This window comes from Staurois parvus, unplaced genomic scaffold (assembly GCF_062004578.1).
Source record: "Staurois parvus isolate SC_StPar_1 unplaced genomic scaffold, SC_StPar_1.0 ptg000512l, whole genome shotgun sequence".
Classification (NCBI taxonomy): domain Eukaryota; kingdom Metazoa; phylum Chordata; class Amphibia; order Anura; family Ranidae; genus Staurois; species Staurois parvus.
In genome coordinates this window covers 677327-692208 of record NW_028318308.1, presented here as the reverse complement: position 1 = coordinate 692208, position 14882 = coordinate 677327, and the positions used below count along the sequence as shown (strand labels likewise).

General features: G+C 47.7%; 1 protein-coding gene across 2 annotated transcripts in view; it reads left to right on the top strand.

Annotated features, from left to right (window-relative positions):
- The window catches only part of LOC149451878 (phospholipid scramblase 3-like), a 46882-nt gene extending 32854 nt beyond the window's left edge, over positions 1 to 14028 (top strand). The window contains exons 6-8 of one of the 2 annotated variants that reach the window (XM_089690054.1): positions 9613 to 9774; positions 9860 to 9988; positions 13611 to 14028. In XM_089690054.1, coding sequence (XP_089546180.1) covers positions 9613 to 9774; positions 9860 to 9988; positions 13611 to 13673 — 354 coding nt within the window. In that variant the 3' untranslated portion in view covers positions 13674 to 14028. The remainder of the gene's footprint in view (positions 1 to 9612; positions 9775 to 9859; positions 9989 to 13610) is intronic. The other variant, XM_089690055.1, reaches the window with a different exon arrangement.
- Positions 14029 to 14882: the final 854 nt, after the last annotated feature.

The following is a 14882-nucleotide window of genomic DNA, read 5'->3' as shown; positions in this document are numbered from 1 at the left end:
CTGAAAAAACAAAACAAACCCATCAGAGAGATAGCAAAAACATTAGGCGTGGCCAAAACAACTGTTTGGAACATTCTTAAAAAGAAGAAACGCAACTGTGAGCTCAGCAACACCAAAAGACCCGGAAGACCACAGAAAACAACTGTGGTGGATGACCGAAGAATTCTTTCCCTGGTGAAGAAAACACCCTTCACAACAGTTGGCCGGATCAAGAACACCCTCCAGGAGGTAGGTGTATGTGTGTCAAAGTCACCAATCAAGAGAAGACTTCACCAGAGTGAATACAGAGGGTTCACCACAAGATGGAAACCATTGGTGAGCCTCAAACACAGGAAGGCCAGATTAGAGTTTGCCAAACGACATGTAAAAAAGCCTTCACAGTTCTGGAACAACATCCTATGGAGAGATGAGACCGACATCAACTTGTACCAGAGTGATGGGAAGAGAAGAGTATGGAGAAGGAACTGCTCATGGTCCTCAGCATACCACCTCATCAGTGATCATGGTGGTGGTAGTGTCATGGCGTGGGCATGTATGGCTGCCAATGGAACTGCTTCTCTTGTATTTATTGATGATGTGACGGCTGACAGAAGCAGCCGGATGAATTGTGAAGTGTTTCGGGAATATTATCGGCTCATATTCAGCCAAATGCTTCACAACTCATTGGACGCTTCACAGTGCAGATGGACAATGACCCAAAGCAGACTGCAAAAGACACCAAAGAGTTTTTTAAGGGAAAGAAGTGGAATGTTCTGCAATGGCCAAGTCAATCACCTGACCTGAATCCGATTGAGCATTTCACTTGCTGAAGACAGAACTGAAGGGAAAATGCCCCAAGAACAAGCAGGAACTGAAGACAGTTGCAGTAAAGGCCTGGCAGAGCATCACCAGGGATGACACCCAGCGTCTGGTGATGTCTATGCGTTCCACACTTCAGGCTGTCATTGACTGCAAAGGATTTGCAACCAAGTATTAAAAAGTGAAAGTTTGATTCATGATTATTATTCTGTCCCATTACTTTTGGTCCCTTAACAAGTGGGAGGCACAAATGCAAACTGTTGTAATTCCTACACCGTTCACCTGATTTGGATGTAAATACCCTCAAATTAAAGCTGACAGTCTGCAGTTAAAGCACATCTTGTTCATTTCAAATCTATTGTGGTATATAGAGCCAAAAATGTTAGAATTGTGTCCATGTCCCAATATTTATGGACCTGACTGTATATACAGTATCTCCCAGAAGTGAATCCCCCCTCCCCCAGACTGTATACAATGTATATATATACAGTATCTCCCAGAAGTGAATCCCCCTCCCCCTCACATTTGTGTAAATATTTGATTCTCTCTTTTCATGTGACAACACAGAAGAAATGACACTTTGTTACAATGTGACGTAGTCAATGTACAGTTTGTATAACATGGAAATTTGCTGTCCCCTCAAAATAACTCAACACACCTCCATTAATGTCTAAACTGCTGGCAACAAAAGTGAGTCCACCCCTAAGTGACAAGGTCCAAATTGGGCCCAAAGTGTCAATATTTTGTGTGACCGCCATTATTTTCCAGCACTGCCTTAACCCTCTTGGGCATGGAGGTCACCAGAGCTTCACAGGGTGCCACTGGAGTCCTCTTCCACTCTTCCATGACGTCATCACGGAGCTGGTGGATGTTGGAGATCTTGCCCTCTACCTTCCATTTGAGGAGGCCCCACAGATGCTCAATAGGGTTTAGGTCTGGAGACATGCTTGGCCAGTCCATCACCTTTATCCTCAGCTTCTTTAGCAAGGCAGTGGTGGTCTTGGAGGTGTGTTTGGGGTCGTTATGTTGGAATACTGCCCTGCAGCCCAGTCTCCGGAGGGAGGGGATCATGCTCTGCTTCAGTATGTCACAGTACATGTTGGCCTTCATGGTTCCCTCAATGAACTGTATCTCCCCAGTGCCGGCAGCATTCATGCAGCCCCAGACCATGACACCCCCACCACCATGCGGCCCCAGACCATGACACCCCCACCACCATGGGGCCCCTGACCATGACACTCCCACCACCATACGGCCCCAGACCATGACACTCCCACCACCATGGGGCCCCTGACCATGACACTCCCACCACCATGGGGCCCCTGACCATGACACTCCCACCACCATGCGGCCCCAGACCATGACACCCCCACCACCATACGGCCCCAGATCATGACATTCCCACCACCATGGGGCCCCTGACCATGACACTCCCACCACCATGGGGCCCCTGACCATGACACTCCCACCACCATGCGGCCCCAGACCATGACACCCCCACCACCATACGGCCCCAGACCATGACACTCCCACCACCATGGGGCCCCTGACCATGACACTCCCACCACCATGGGGCCCCTGACCATGACATTCCCACCACCATGGGGCCCCTGACCATGACACCCCCACCACCATACGGCCCCAGACCATGACACTCCCACCACCATGGGGCCCCTGACCATGACACTCCCACCACCATGGGGCCCCTGACCATGACACTCCCACCACCATGCGGCCCCAGACCATGACACCCCCACCACCATACGGCCCCAGACCATGACACTCCCACCACCATACGGCCCCAGACCATGACACTCCCACCACCATGCAGCCCCAGACCATGACACTCCCACCACCATACGGCCCCAGACCATGACACTCCCACCACCATGCAGCCCCAGACCATGACACTCCCACCACCATGCGGCCCCAGACCATGACACCCCCACCACCATACGGCCCCAGACCATGACACTCCCACCACCATGCAGCCCCAGACCATGACACTCCCACCACCATGCTTGACTGTAGGCAAGACACACTTGTCTTTGTACTCCTCACCTGGTTGCCCCCACACACGCTTGACACCATCTGAACCAAATCAGTTGATGTTGGTGTCATCAGACCACAGGAGACGGTTCCAGTAATCCATGTCCTCAGTCTGATTGTCTTCAGCAAACTGTTTGCAGCTTTTTTGGTCATCATCTTTAGAAGAGGCTTCCTTCTGGGATGACAGCCATGCAGACCAATGTGATGCAGTGTGCAGAGTATGGTCTGAGCACTGACAGGCTGACCCCCCCCCCACCCCCACCCTTCACCCTCTGCAGCAATGCTGGCAGCACTCATATGTCTATTTCCCAAAGACAACCTCTGGATATGACGCTGAGCACGTGCACTCAACCCCTTTGGTGGACCATGGCGAGGCCTGTTCTGAGTGGAACCTGTCCTGTTACACCGCTGTATGGTCTTGGCCCCCGTGCTGCAGCTCAGTTTCAGGGTCTTTGCAATCTTCTTATAGCCTCGGCCATCTTTATGTAGACCAACAGATCCTTTTTTTTCAGATCCTCAGATAGTTCTTTGCCATGAGGTGCCATGTTGAACTTCCAGTGACCAGTATGAGAGAGTGAGAGCGATAACACCAAATGTAACCCCCCCCCGCTCCCCATTCACACCTGAGACCTTGTAACACTAACGAGTCACATGACCCCGGGGAGGGAAAATGGCTCATTGGGCCCAATTTGGACCTTGTCACTTAGGGGTGGAGACACTTTTGTTTCCAGCGGTTTAGACATTAATGGCGGTGTGTTGAGCTATTTTGAGGGGACAGCAAATTTCCATGTTATACAAACTGTACTCTGACTACGTCACATTGTAGCAAAGTGTCATTTCTTCAGTGTTGTCACATGAAGGGAGAGAATCAAATATTTACACAAATGTGAGGGGGAGGGGGGGCTCACTTCTGGGAGATACTGTATATATATACATTGTATACAGTCCGGGGGAGGGGGGGGCTCACTTCGGGGAGATACTATATATATATATACATTGTATACAGTCCGGGGGAGGGGGGGCTCACTTCTGGGAGATACTGTATATATATACATTGTATACAGTCCGGGGGAGGGGGGACTCACTTCTGGGAGATACTGTATATATATATACATTGTATACAGTCCGGGGGAGGGGGGGGCTCACTTCTGGGAGATACTGTATATATATATATTGTATACAGTCTGGGGGGAGGGGGGGCTCACTTCTGGGAGATACTATATATATATATACATTGTATACAGTCCGGGGGAGGGGAGACTCACTTCTGGGAGATACTATATATATATATACATTGTATACAGTCCGGGGGAGGGGAGACTCACTTCTGGGAGATACTATATATATATACATTGTATACAGTCCGGGGGAGGGGAGACTCACTTCTGGGAGATACTATATATATATACATTGTATACAGTCCGGGGGAGGGGGGGCTCACTTCTGGGAGATACTGTATATATATACATTGTATACAGTCCGGGGGAGGGGAGACTCACTTCTGGGAGATACTATATATATATACATTGTATACAGTCCGGGGGAGGGGGGGCTCACTTCGGGGGGATACTGTATATATATACATTGTATACAGTCCGGGGGAGGGGGGGCTCACGTCTGGGAGATGCTGTATATATATATACATTGTATACAGTCCGGGGGAGGGGGGGACTCACTTCTGGGAGATACTGTATATATATATATACATTGTATACAGTCCGGGGGAGGGGGGGACTCACTTCGGGGGGATACTGTATATATATACATTGTATACAGTCCGGGGGAGGGGGGACCCACGTCTGGGAGATGCTGTATATACAGTGTATAGTCACCTTGTCATGTTGCTCTCTGGAGAACTGAATGGGAAAAAGTCCAAATGTTTGTTTGAATGCCCCAACAGTCAGAGTTTGGTCCACACTTGGGTTCAGAATGACCTGCTGACTCTTCCCTACTCAAATGTAAAATGAGACTGTCAGAGACTGCTTACATGTAACATGAGACTGTCAGAGACTGCTTACATGTAACATGAGACTGTCAGAGACTGCTTACATGTAACATGAGACTGTCAGAGACTGCTTATATGTAACATGAGACTGTCAGAGACTGCTTACATGGAGCATGAGATTGTCAGAGACTGCTTACATGGAGCATGAGACTGTCAGAGACTGCTTACATGTAACATGAGACTGTCAGAGACTGCTTACATGTAACATGAGACTGTCAGAGACTGCTTACATGGAGCATGAGATTGTCAGAGACTGCTTACATGGAGCATGAGACTGTCAGAGACTGCTTACATGTAACATGAGACTGTCAGAGACTGCTTACATGTAACATGAGACTGTCAGAGACTGCTTACATGGAGCATGAGACTGTCAGAGACTGCTTACATGTAACATGAGACTGTCAGAGACTGCTTACATGGAGCATGAGACTGTCAGAGACTGCTTACATGGAGCATGAGATTGTCAGAGACTGCTTACATGGAGCATGAGACTGTCAGAGACTGCTTACATGTAACATGAGACTGTCAGAGACTGCTTACATGTAACATGAGACTGTCAGAGACTGCTTACATGGAGCATGAGATTGTCAGAGACTGCTTACATGGAGCATGAGACTGTCAGAGACTGCTTACATGTAACATGAGACTGTCAGAGACTGCTTACATGTAACATGAGACTGTCAGAGACTGCTTACATGGAGCATGAGACTGTCAGAGACTGCTTACATGTAACATGAGACTGTCAGAGACTGCTTACATGGAGCATGAGACTGTCAGAGACTGCTTACATGTAACATGAGACTGTCAGAGACTGCTTACATGGAGCATGAGACTGTCAGAGACTGCTTACATGGATAATGAGACTGTCAGAGACAGCTTACATGGATAATGAGACTGTCAGAGACTGCTTACATGTAACATGAGACTGTCAGAGACTGCTTACATGTAACATGAGACTGTCAGAGACTGCTTACATGGATAATGAGACTGTCAGAGACTGCTTACATGTAACATGAGACTGTCAGAGACTGCTTACATGTAACATGAGACTGTCAGAGACTGCTTACATGGAGCATGAGACTGTCAGAGACTGCTTACATGGAGCATGAGACTGTCAGAGACTGCTTACATGGATTGTTGTCTGTTCCCATGGTAGTGCCAGGCTACTGGTGTCTCTTATTTCCAAATTCTCACAATTTAGCCTCAAAAAATACCAGAAAAAAATCAAGACTCGCCAACTGTAGCTCTCCTCGGGGTCCTGCACTACGTTTAGGGTTCGTGGACCTCCCGCCAGGGTCACCTATCGCTCAGAGATCTGAACCTCCTCATCCCGATGGGTCAGGTGTTCACAAACATTTGGCTATGTACATGAATATGGGGCGTGGAGGCGAGATGACCGGGTCTCTGATTACAGGTGGAGGTTCAGCAAGAGGCACCATAAATATAACGTATCGCTGAACGTATACCATCTGCCAAGTGACCAAAAACCAGACATCAGAAAAGGGGGGGCGTGAAAAGGGATTCACAAGAAGAGCGGTGACATCACGGACAGGAAGCCATACCCAAGCATTTCCCAAACAATGAAGCTTGATTACAAACAATGCAGATACAGACATTGAGGAAGATCCCTGAGATATCCATCACAAGATGAGACCACACAGAGAAGTGTGACCTAAAACCAAGATATCGGTATAAACGGACGTCCTGACCGGCATGGATGTACAGTGCTGGTATGTGATGACACTCAGTCTAGTGCATGAGCAGCACTGACACACCGGTCACACCACCATGTAGGGGATGTATGCAAACATTGTACCATAGTAGGCTATACATCAGACATGCAATGAAGTATAACAGGTACCAGTAACCACTTCCCGTCCGGCCGTTCTATATAAACGAGCGCATTGCAGGGGGGGGGGGGGGGGTGAACGGCCTGCCCGCACCCTGCTTGTGCGCACTCCCTGGGAGCGCTCTACTGCAATCCGGTGCCCACTGTGTCCTTTGGACACAATGGAACACCGATCATCGTACGGGACCTCTATGTGAGGTCCCAATAATGTGATCACGGATTGGCCAATCAGTGATCACATGCAGAGTAGTAAGCAAGATGTCACTTCCTGACATCATTGCCTACTACGTGTGAAATCTGTGAATGATCACAAAGGTCACATGGTACAGGGCCATTCACAACAGCCTGGTATCATGTGACAAGCTGTGACCAATCACAGCTCACACAGTATTTCTCAATGGCTGCAGGAATGCAGACAGAGAGAAGGAGAAATGATTAATTTTACAGCCTTTATGGATGTAAAAGCAATCAGTGTGAAAAAAAAAATCTTCATCACCCCCCACAAGTAGTACAGTGTCACCATGGTAACACTGTCCTGATAGGGTGACAGTATGTAGAAAAATAATAATAATAATAATAATAATATAAAAAACATAAAATAAAAATGTAAAAAAAAAATTAAAAATGATATTTTTTGGTTATAAACTAATTTGGGTTATTTTTTTTTTACCAAAAAGATAACGGAATACATTTTGGCTGAGATTTATGAGGAAATATTATTTATTTGCAAAATTGTATAAGAAAAACACTTTTTTTCAAAATCTTTGGACTTTTTCACTGAAAAAATTAGTGATGGTTCAAAAAATAGTGCTAGTGGGCAAAATGAGTGGTATAAATCTTATATAGAGACCGTCGTCCACAACAGTATGATGGAATAAACGTAGTGACCGTGGTGATATCTCCATATAACAGCCGTCGTCTGTAGTTGAAGTGGCCGGGCCCTGCCAATACAATATAGAGATTCTTCACCGCCAATACAAAAGGGATAACAGGCGCATGGTGTGGCAGTCCATGTATGTGTGATGAGTTCCAAATGGGCAGGGGTGAAGGTAGTCCAGTAGGCACTAAGGGCAAGCTGCGTAGGAGCGACGCATAACTCTGCAGAAGGGAAACAAAGAAACCCAGCGCCTCTAAGTGTGTACTGTGAAGGTATTTCATAGAAAGAGAAGTAGTGACTCACATCTTAGAAAATAAAAACCGGCTCATGGGTAGGAGGGTGAGACGTGTGTAGCCAGGTGTTGTTGTGTGTCTGATCCAGAGAGGAGATCGAATGAGTCCGCCAGCAGGGGGTGCTGTGCATGTGCAACATGGATGGTAAGCCTGGTGGAATCTCCAAGGTGTCTGCCAGCAGATGGTGCTGTACATATGTAGCACGGATGGTGGAGCCTGGCAGAGTCTCCAAGATGTCCGGGATCAGCACATGTGGCGTCTGACAACATCTGGCTACAGAGGTCTCACCCTCTTACCCATGAGCCGGTTTTTAAAGGGGAGTGTAGGGGTGTCCATGCCGTGTAATAGGAGTAGGGTTCTGTAGTACAGAGTGTAGGGGTGTCCATGCCGTGTAATAAGAGTAGGGTTCTGTAGTACAGAGTGTAGGGGTGTCCATGCCGTGTAATAGGAGTAGGGTTCTGTAGTACAGAGTGTAGGCGTGTCCATGCCGTGTAATAAGAGTAGGGTTCTGTAGTACAGAGTGTAGGCGTGTCCATGCCGTGTAATAAGAGTAGGGTTCTGTAGTACAGAGTGTAGGGGTGTCCATGCCGTGTAATAAGAGTAGGGTTCTGTAGTACAGAATGTAGGCGTGTCCATGCCGTGTAATAGAAGTAGGGTTCTATAGTACAGAGTGTAGGCGTGTCCATGCCGTGTAATAGAAGTAGGGTTCTGTAGTACAGAGTGTAGGCGTGTCCATGCCGTGTAATAAGAGTAGGGTTCTGTAGTACAGAGTGTAGGGGTGTCCACGCCGTGTAATAAGAGTAGGGTTCTGTAGTACAGAGTGTAGGCGTGTCCATGCCGTGTAATAAGAGTTGGGTTCTATAGTACAGAGTGTAGGCGTGTCCATGCCGTGTAATAGAGAGTAGGGTTCTGTAGTACAGAGTGTAGGCGTGTCCATGCCATGTAATAGAAGTAGGGTTCTATAGTACAGAGTGTAGGCGTGTCCATGCCGTGTAATAAGAGTAGGGTTCTGTAGTACAGAGTGTAGGCGTGTCCATGCCGTGTAATAGAAGTAGGGTTCTATAGTACAGAGTGTAGGCGTGTCCATGCCGTGTAATAAGAGTAGGGTTCTGTAGTACAGAGTGTAGGCGTGTCCATGCCGTGTAATAGAAGTAGGGTTCTGCAGTACAGAGTGTAGGCGTGTCCATGCCGTGTAATAAGAGTAGGGTTCTGTAGTACAGAGTGTAGGCGTGTCCATGCCGTGTAATAGAAGTAGGGTTCTATAGTACAGAGTGTAGGCGTGTCCATGCCGTGTAATAAGAGTAGGGTTCTGTAGTACAGAGTGTAGGCGTGTCCATGCCGTGTAATAGAAGTAGGGTTCTGTAGTACAGAGTGTAGGCGTGTCCATGCCGTGTAATAGAAGTAGGGTTCTGCAGTACAGAGTGTAGGCGTGTCCATGCCGTGTAATAAGAGTAGGGTTCTGTAGTACAGAGTGTAGGCGTGTCCATGCCGTGTAATAGAAGTAGGGTTCTATAGTACAGAGTGTAGGCGTGTCCATGCCATGTAATGTAGGGTGCTCTGCCCCTTTCAGCAGAGGTAACATGATGTCCCCATCCTGTAGTAAATAGGTGACATGAAGAGAGTCAATGTGGTTGTCACTAAGTATATGAATACAATGACGGCCATTCGCCGCGCCTCCTTCCTTCAGTATTCCACTCACCACCCGTGCCAGGAATAAATGACAATGCATGGTCTCCCACAGATGGAGGTTCAGTGTCCCCCCGCCCATCCAATTGGATCAGTGAGGCTCCACTGGAACAACTTGGTGACCCACCTGTCCGTCATGAACGCCAGCAAAGAGGTCGTTCTGATCATTCTGGGGCCAAGCATGCAGACCAGCATCTTCGGAAACTCCACCTTCGAGGTAACGCAGCCGGCCCCTGCGGGGCGGTGTAGCTCGGTGGGCGTTATCACCCTCATTTCAGGTGACCCTTCTGTCTCCTTCTCAGGTGAAGTCTCGGGACGAGCAGCATGTTGTCGGGGTGATTCGGATGGAGAGCGGCAATTATGTCATCTCATTTCCGATGGATCTGGAGGTCACTATAAAAGCCATTCTCATGGGTGCCGCCATGTACCTGGTGAGTGATCTGATATTAGTAGTCACATGGGGGGGCCACCGGCACCCCAGGTTTGCAGAATGTCCTGTTCTGTGATGGCATCTAAAGCTCTGCCTACATTGTGGTCATACACACATGGGGACACATAGAAGGGAGGAGACATTAAAAGGAGTGGGCGGGGCTAAATGCCTGAGACTTACCGTGGCATGACTAAACCATGTCCCCTCATTCTGCGTGGTCTGCTATGTCTGTGGCCACGTTTAGTGTCGCATTTCCTATGTGCCCTTCTATAGTGCTACATGATGGGTTTTTTGCACCCCTATATAGTACCACCCCCCATATCTGTGCCGTTATAATGCCATCCTATTGGACCCATATATAATTCTGCCCCCTACAGTGGCGCCCCCTTTGTAGACCTCATGGCAATAACCAGCGATGAGGTTCAGCATGACCAAGGATTCACAGAGAATGCTGCAAGTTCAAAATTCTGAATTTTTTTCACAGGGGCTTGTTTGTTCCCAGAATGCATTGCATGGACTTCTGTTAAAGCGGGGGTCTCCAACAGTTTGTAAATGTTTGCTAGTTGAAAAAAAATTAGTCCTCCTTTCACATCACGAGCCCCTCCCCCCCGATCACATCCCTTTACATGAGATCTCCCTTGCAAATTAGAAGTCCCCATCGCATCAGAGTCCTCCATTTCATATCAGAAGTTCCCTTCACACCAGATCCCCTCCCCTGCATATCTACCCCCCTCCAATCATATTAGAGTCCCACTTCACATCAACGCTCCTCCCTTCACATAGGTTCTCCCTTTCAAATTAAAAGCCCCCATCACTTCAGAGTCCTCCATTTCATATCAGAAGTTCCCTTCACATCAGAAGCCCCCCATTTCAGCAGAGCTCCACCTTCCATCAGAGTGCCCTTTTCATATCAGATCTCTCTTTCAAAGCAGAAGCCATCATCACATCAGAGTCCTCCTTTTCTAATCAGAAGCCCCCTTCCCATCAGAAATCTCCCCCTTCCTATTAGAAGTCTCCCTCTTTAACATAAGAAGTCTTCCGCTTCCCATCGGAAGTCTCCCCCTTCCAATCAAAAGTCTCCCCCTTTCACATCAGAGGTCTCCCCCTTCCAATCAGATGTCTCCCCCTTTCATACCAGAAGTTCCACCTTTCCCATCAGATGTCTCCCCTTTCCCATCAGAAGTCCCCCCTTTCACATTAGAAGTCCCCCCTTCCCATCAGAAGTCTCCTCCTTTCCATCAGAAGTCTCCCCCTTTCACATCAGTAGCCTCCCCATTCCCATCAGAAGTCTCCCCCTTTCCCATCAGAAGTCTCTTCCTTTCCATCAGAAGTCTCCCCCTTTCCCATCAGAAGTCTCCTCCTTTCTATCAGAAGTCTCCCCCTTTCACATCAGTAGCCTCCCCATTCCCATCAGAAGTCTCCCCCATCCCATCAGAAGTCTCCCCCTTTCACAACAGAAATCTCCCCCTTCCCATCAGAAGTCTCCCCCTTTCACATCAGAAGTCTCCCCCTTCCCATCAGAAGTCTCCCCCTTTCCCATCAGAAGTCTTGCCTTTTCACATCAGAAGTCTCCCCTTCCCATCAGAAGTCTCCACCTTTCCCATCAGAAGTCTTGCCCTTTCACATCAGACGTATCCCCCTTCCCATCAGAAGTCTCCCCTTCCCATCAGAAGTCTCCCCCTTTCACATCAGAAATCTCCCCCTTCCCATCAGAAGTCTCCCCCTTTCACATCAGAAGTCTCCCCCTTTCACATCAGAAGTCTCCCCCTTCCCATTAGAAGTCTCCCCCTTCCCATCAAACGTCTCCCCCTTCCCATCAGAAGTCTCCCCCTTTCACATCAGAAATCTCCCCCTTCCCATCAGAAGTCTCCACCTTTCCCATCAGAAGTCTTGCCCTTTCACATCAGACGTATCCCCCTTCCCATCAGAAGTCTCCCCTTCCCATCAGAAGTCTCCCCCTTTCACATCAGAAATCTCCCCCTTCCCATCAGAAGTCTCCCCCTTTCACATCAGAAGTCTCCCCCTTTCACATCAGAAGTCTCCCCCTTCCCATTAGAAGTCTCCCCCTTCCCATCAAACGTCTCCCCCTTCCCATCAGAAGTCTCCCCCTTTCACATCAGAAATCTCCCCCTTCCCATCAAAAGTCTCCCCTTTTCACATCAGAAGTCACCCACTTTCACATCAGAAGTCTCCCCCTTTCACATCAAAAGTCACTCACTTCCCTTCAGAAGTCTCCCCCTTTCACACCAGAAGTCTCTCCCTTCCCATCAGAAGTCTTCCCCTTTTACATCAGTAGTCTCCCCCTTTCACATCAGATGTATCCCCCTTCCCATCAGAAGTATCCCCCTTCCCATCAGAAGTCTCCCCCTTTAAAAAAAAGAAGTCACCCCTTTCCCATCAAGTCCCAGCCTTCAAGAGGCCACATAGTACATTTCAGCCAATTCTCCCTCATTACAACTGTACTTCTGCCGGCCAATTGTACACAGCTGTATCCTCTGCAGTGTCTTTATTGTTGTACTAAAAACCCCAACCTTTGCTCTTTGTCTCTAGTACATTTGGACCTAACCTTGCTTAATAAAATGATCCTGCTGCTGGCTAATGTGATACTGCTCTATCTTCTGTGCTTGTAAGAAAACACCTACCTGTATCCTGTGTCTCCAGTACATTTAGAAGAATTTTAGAAGTCTCCTCCTTTCCATCAGAAGTCTTTCTTTCACATCAGAAGTCTCCCCCTTTCACATCAGAAGTCACTCCCTTCCCATCAGAAGTCTCCCCCTTTCACACCAGAAGTCTCTCCCTTCCCATCAGAAGTCTTCCCCTTTTACATCAGTAGTCTCCCCCTTCCCATCAGAAGTCTCCCCCTTTCACATCAGAAGTCTCCCCCTTTCACATCAGAAGTATCCCCATTCCCATCAGAAGTATCCCCCTTCCCAACAGAAGTCTCCCCCTTTAAAAAAAAGAAGTCACCCCTTTCCCTGTGGACACCTGTACACAGCTGTATCCTCTGCAGTGTCTTTATTGTTGTACTAAAAACCCCAACCTTTGCTCTTTGTCTCTAGTACATTTGGACCTAACCTTGCTTAATAAAATGATCCTGCTGCTGGCTAATGTGATACTGCTCTATCTTCTGTGCTTGTAAGAAAACACCTACCTGTATCCTGTGTCTCCAGTACATTTAGAAGAATTTTAGAAGTCTCCTCCTTTCACATCAGAAGTCACTCCCTTCCCATCAGAAGTCTCCTCCTTTCACATCAGAAGTCACTCCCTTCCAGTACTCCCTTCCAGTCACTCCCTTCCAGTGTTTCCAGTACATTTAGGCCTAGTCTTGCTTATTACACACCAGTGTCCCATGCATGGCTTAGCTATTAGCCTTCAAAATGGGCAAACTTTACTAACAAGACTTGACCCCCATAGATTTTGCTGCTAAGTAGGTTTTGCCAGACTCTAAAAGGCTTTGCCTAAACCTCAGCCGATCTATCCGAGGCAGATTGTCTCATCACTATCACTGAACAATTGCATCCCGGATAACGTTGTCCCCGCAGCACTGTTCCCATCACGCCCAGTATATAGAGAGATGTTCTCCTCTGTGGGCTCTCTATTAATTCAGCTTCACTCTCTTCCAGGACAATCTCATCCTTAAGAAGAAGCAATATGTGGAGAGAAATGCGAGGCACAGACACAACTGAAGCCCAACGCTATCATATACATGTCTGCTCATATATACTATGTATCCTATGGTGCCACGTATAATGTTTAGATGTATCTGATATGCTGAGCATTTCTTCCTTCCTCTGCAGATGACTTGGGCCTTAGCAAAACTTTACTAACCAATGAGCTTGATTTATTAAGCTGCAGTAAGGGATACTATAGTGGCCTCTCAGACCACACTTTGCCTGGCTCATCAAGCTACCAATAGGACCTTAAGCCCAATTCAGGACACCTTAAGTGCTTTTGTATCCTTGTATATCAGGGCCATTTTCCTAGGATTTAGTATGGCTGGAGAAGTTACTTTGAGTTGCAGTAAGTGCTGTGTTTTTGTTTTTTGTTTTTTTCATTTTGTCTCTAGCGGATGAATGGGAAATGGGGGGTTTGCAGAAAGTGGGCTTCAGCTGCCATCAGCATACGACTCCCATATTCTGAAAAAGAACCCTTCTTAACATACAATATTTCTTGCCTTAGCCAGCTATCAAGAGAGTGTCTTTTAAGCCTGATATGGAGTGAATGACTGTGGAGAAGGGTCCTTCAAGCCTGTTGTAGAAACTGGGTCCTTCAAACCTGCTATAATGAGGGATCCTTCAAGGAGGTTCTTAAAATCTACTATAAAGAAAGTGTCCCTCAAGCCTACTATACAGAAGGGTCCTTCAGGCCTGCTGGGGGGGTTAGGGAGGGCCTTCATGCTGGCTTTTTGGAGGGGGTCCTTGAAGCCAGCTGTGGAGAGGGAGTCCTTCAAACCTGTTATGGTGAGTCGGTCTTTCAAGCCTGCTATAGAGAGGATTCCTTCAAGCTGACTGTGGGGGGTGGGGGTATTTTAAGCTTGCTGAAGAGAGGGGATCATTCAAGCCATTTATGGTGTTATGGAGAAAGCTCTTCAAGCTGTAGAGAGGGGTCCTTCTGGTTAATCATGGAGAGGAGTCCTTTAAATCTGTTATAAACAGGGACTCCACCAGACCAGTTGAGGAGAGGAAGTGTGTAAAAGCCAGCTACAGAGAGGGGCCCATCAAGTTTGCTTTGGAGAGGGGGTCCTTCTTGCTTCTATGGAAAGGGTTCCTTCAGACGCACTATGAAGAGGCTGTCCTACAGGGTTACTATGGAGGGGAAATCTTTCTGGCCACCTATAGATTGAGAGTTATTTTACCTTGCCAAGTAAAATGGATCTTTCTGGCTACCTATAGAGA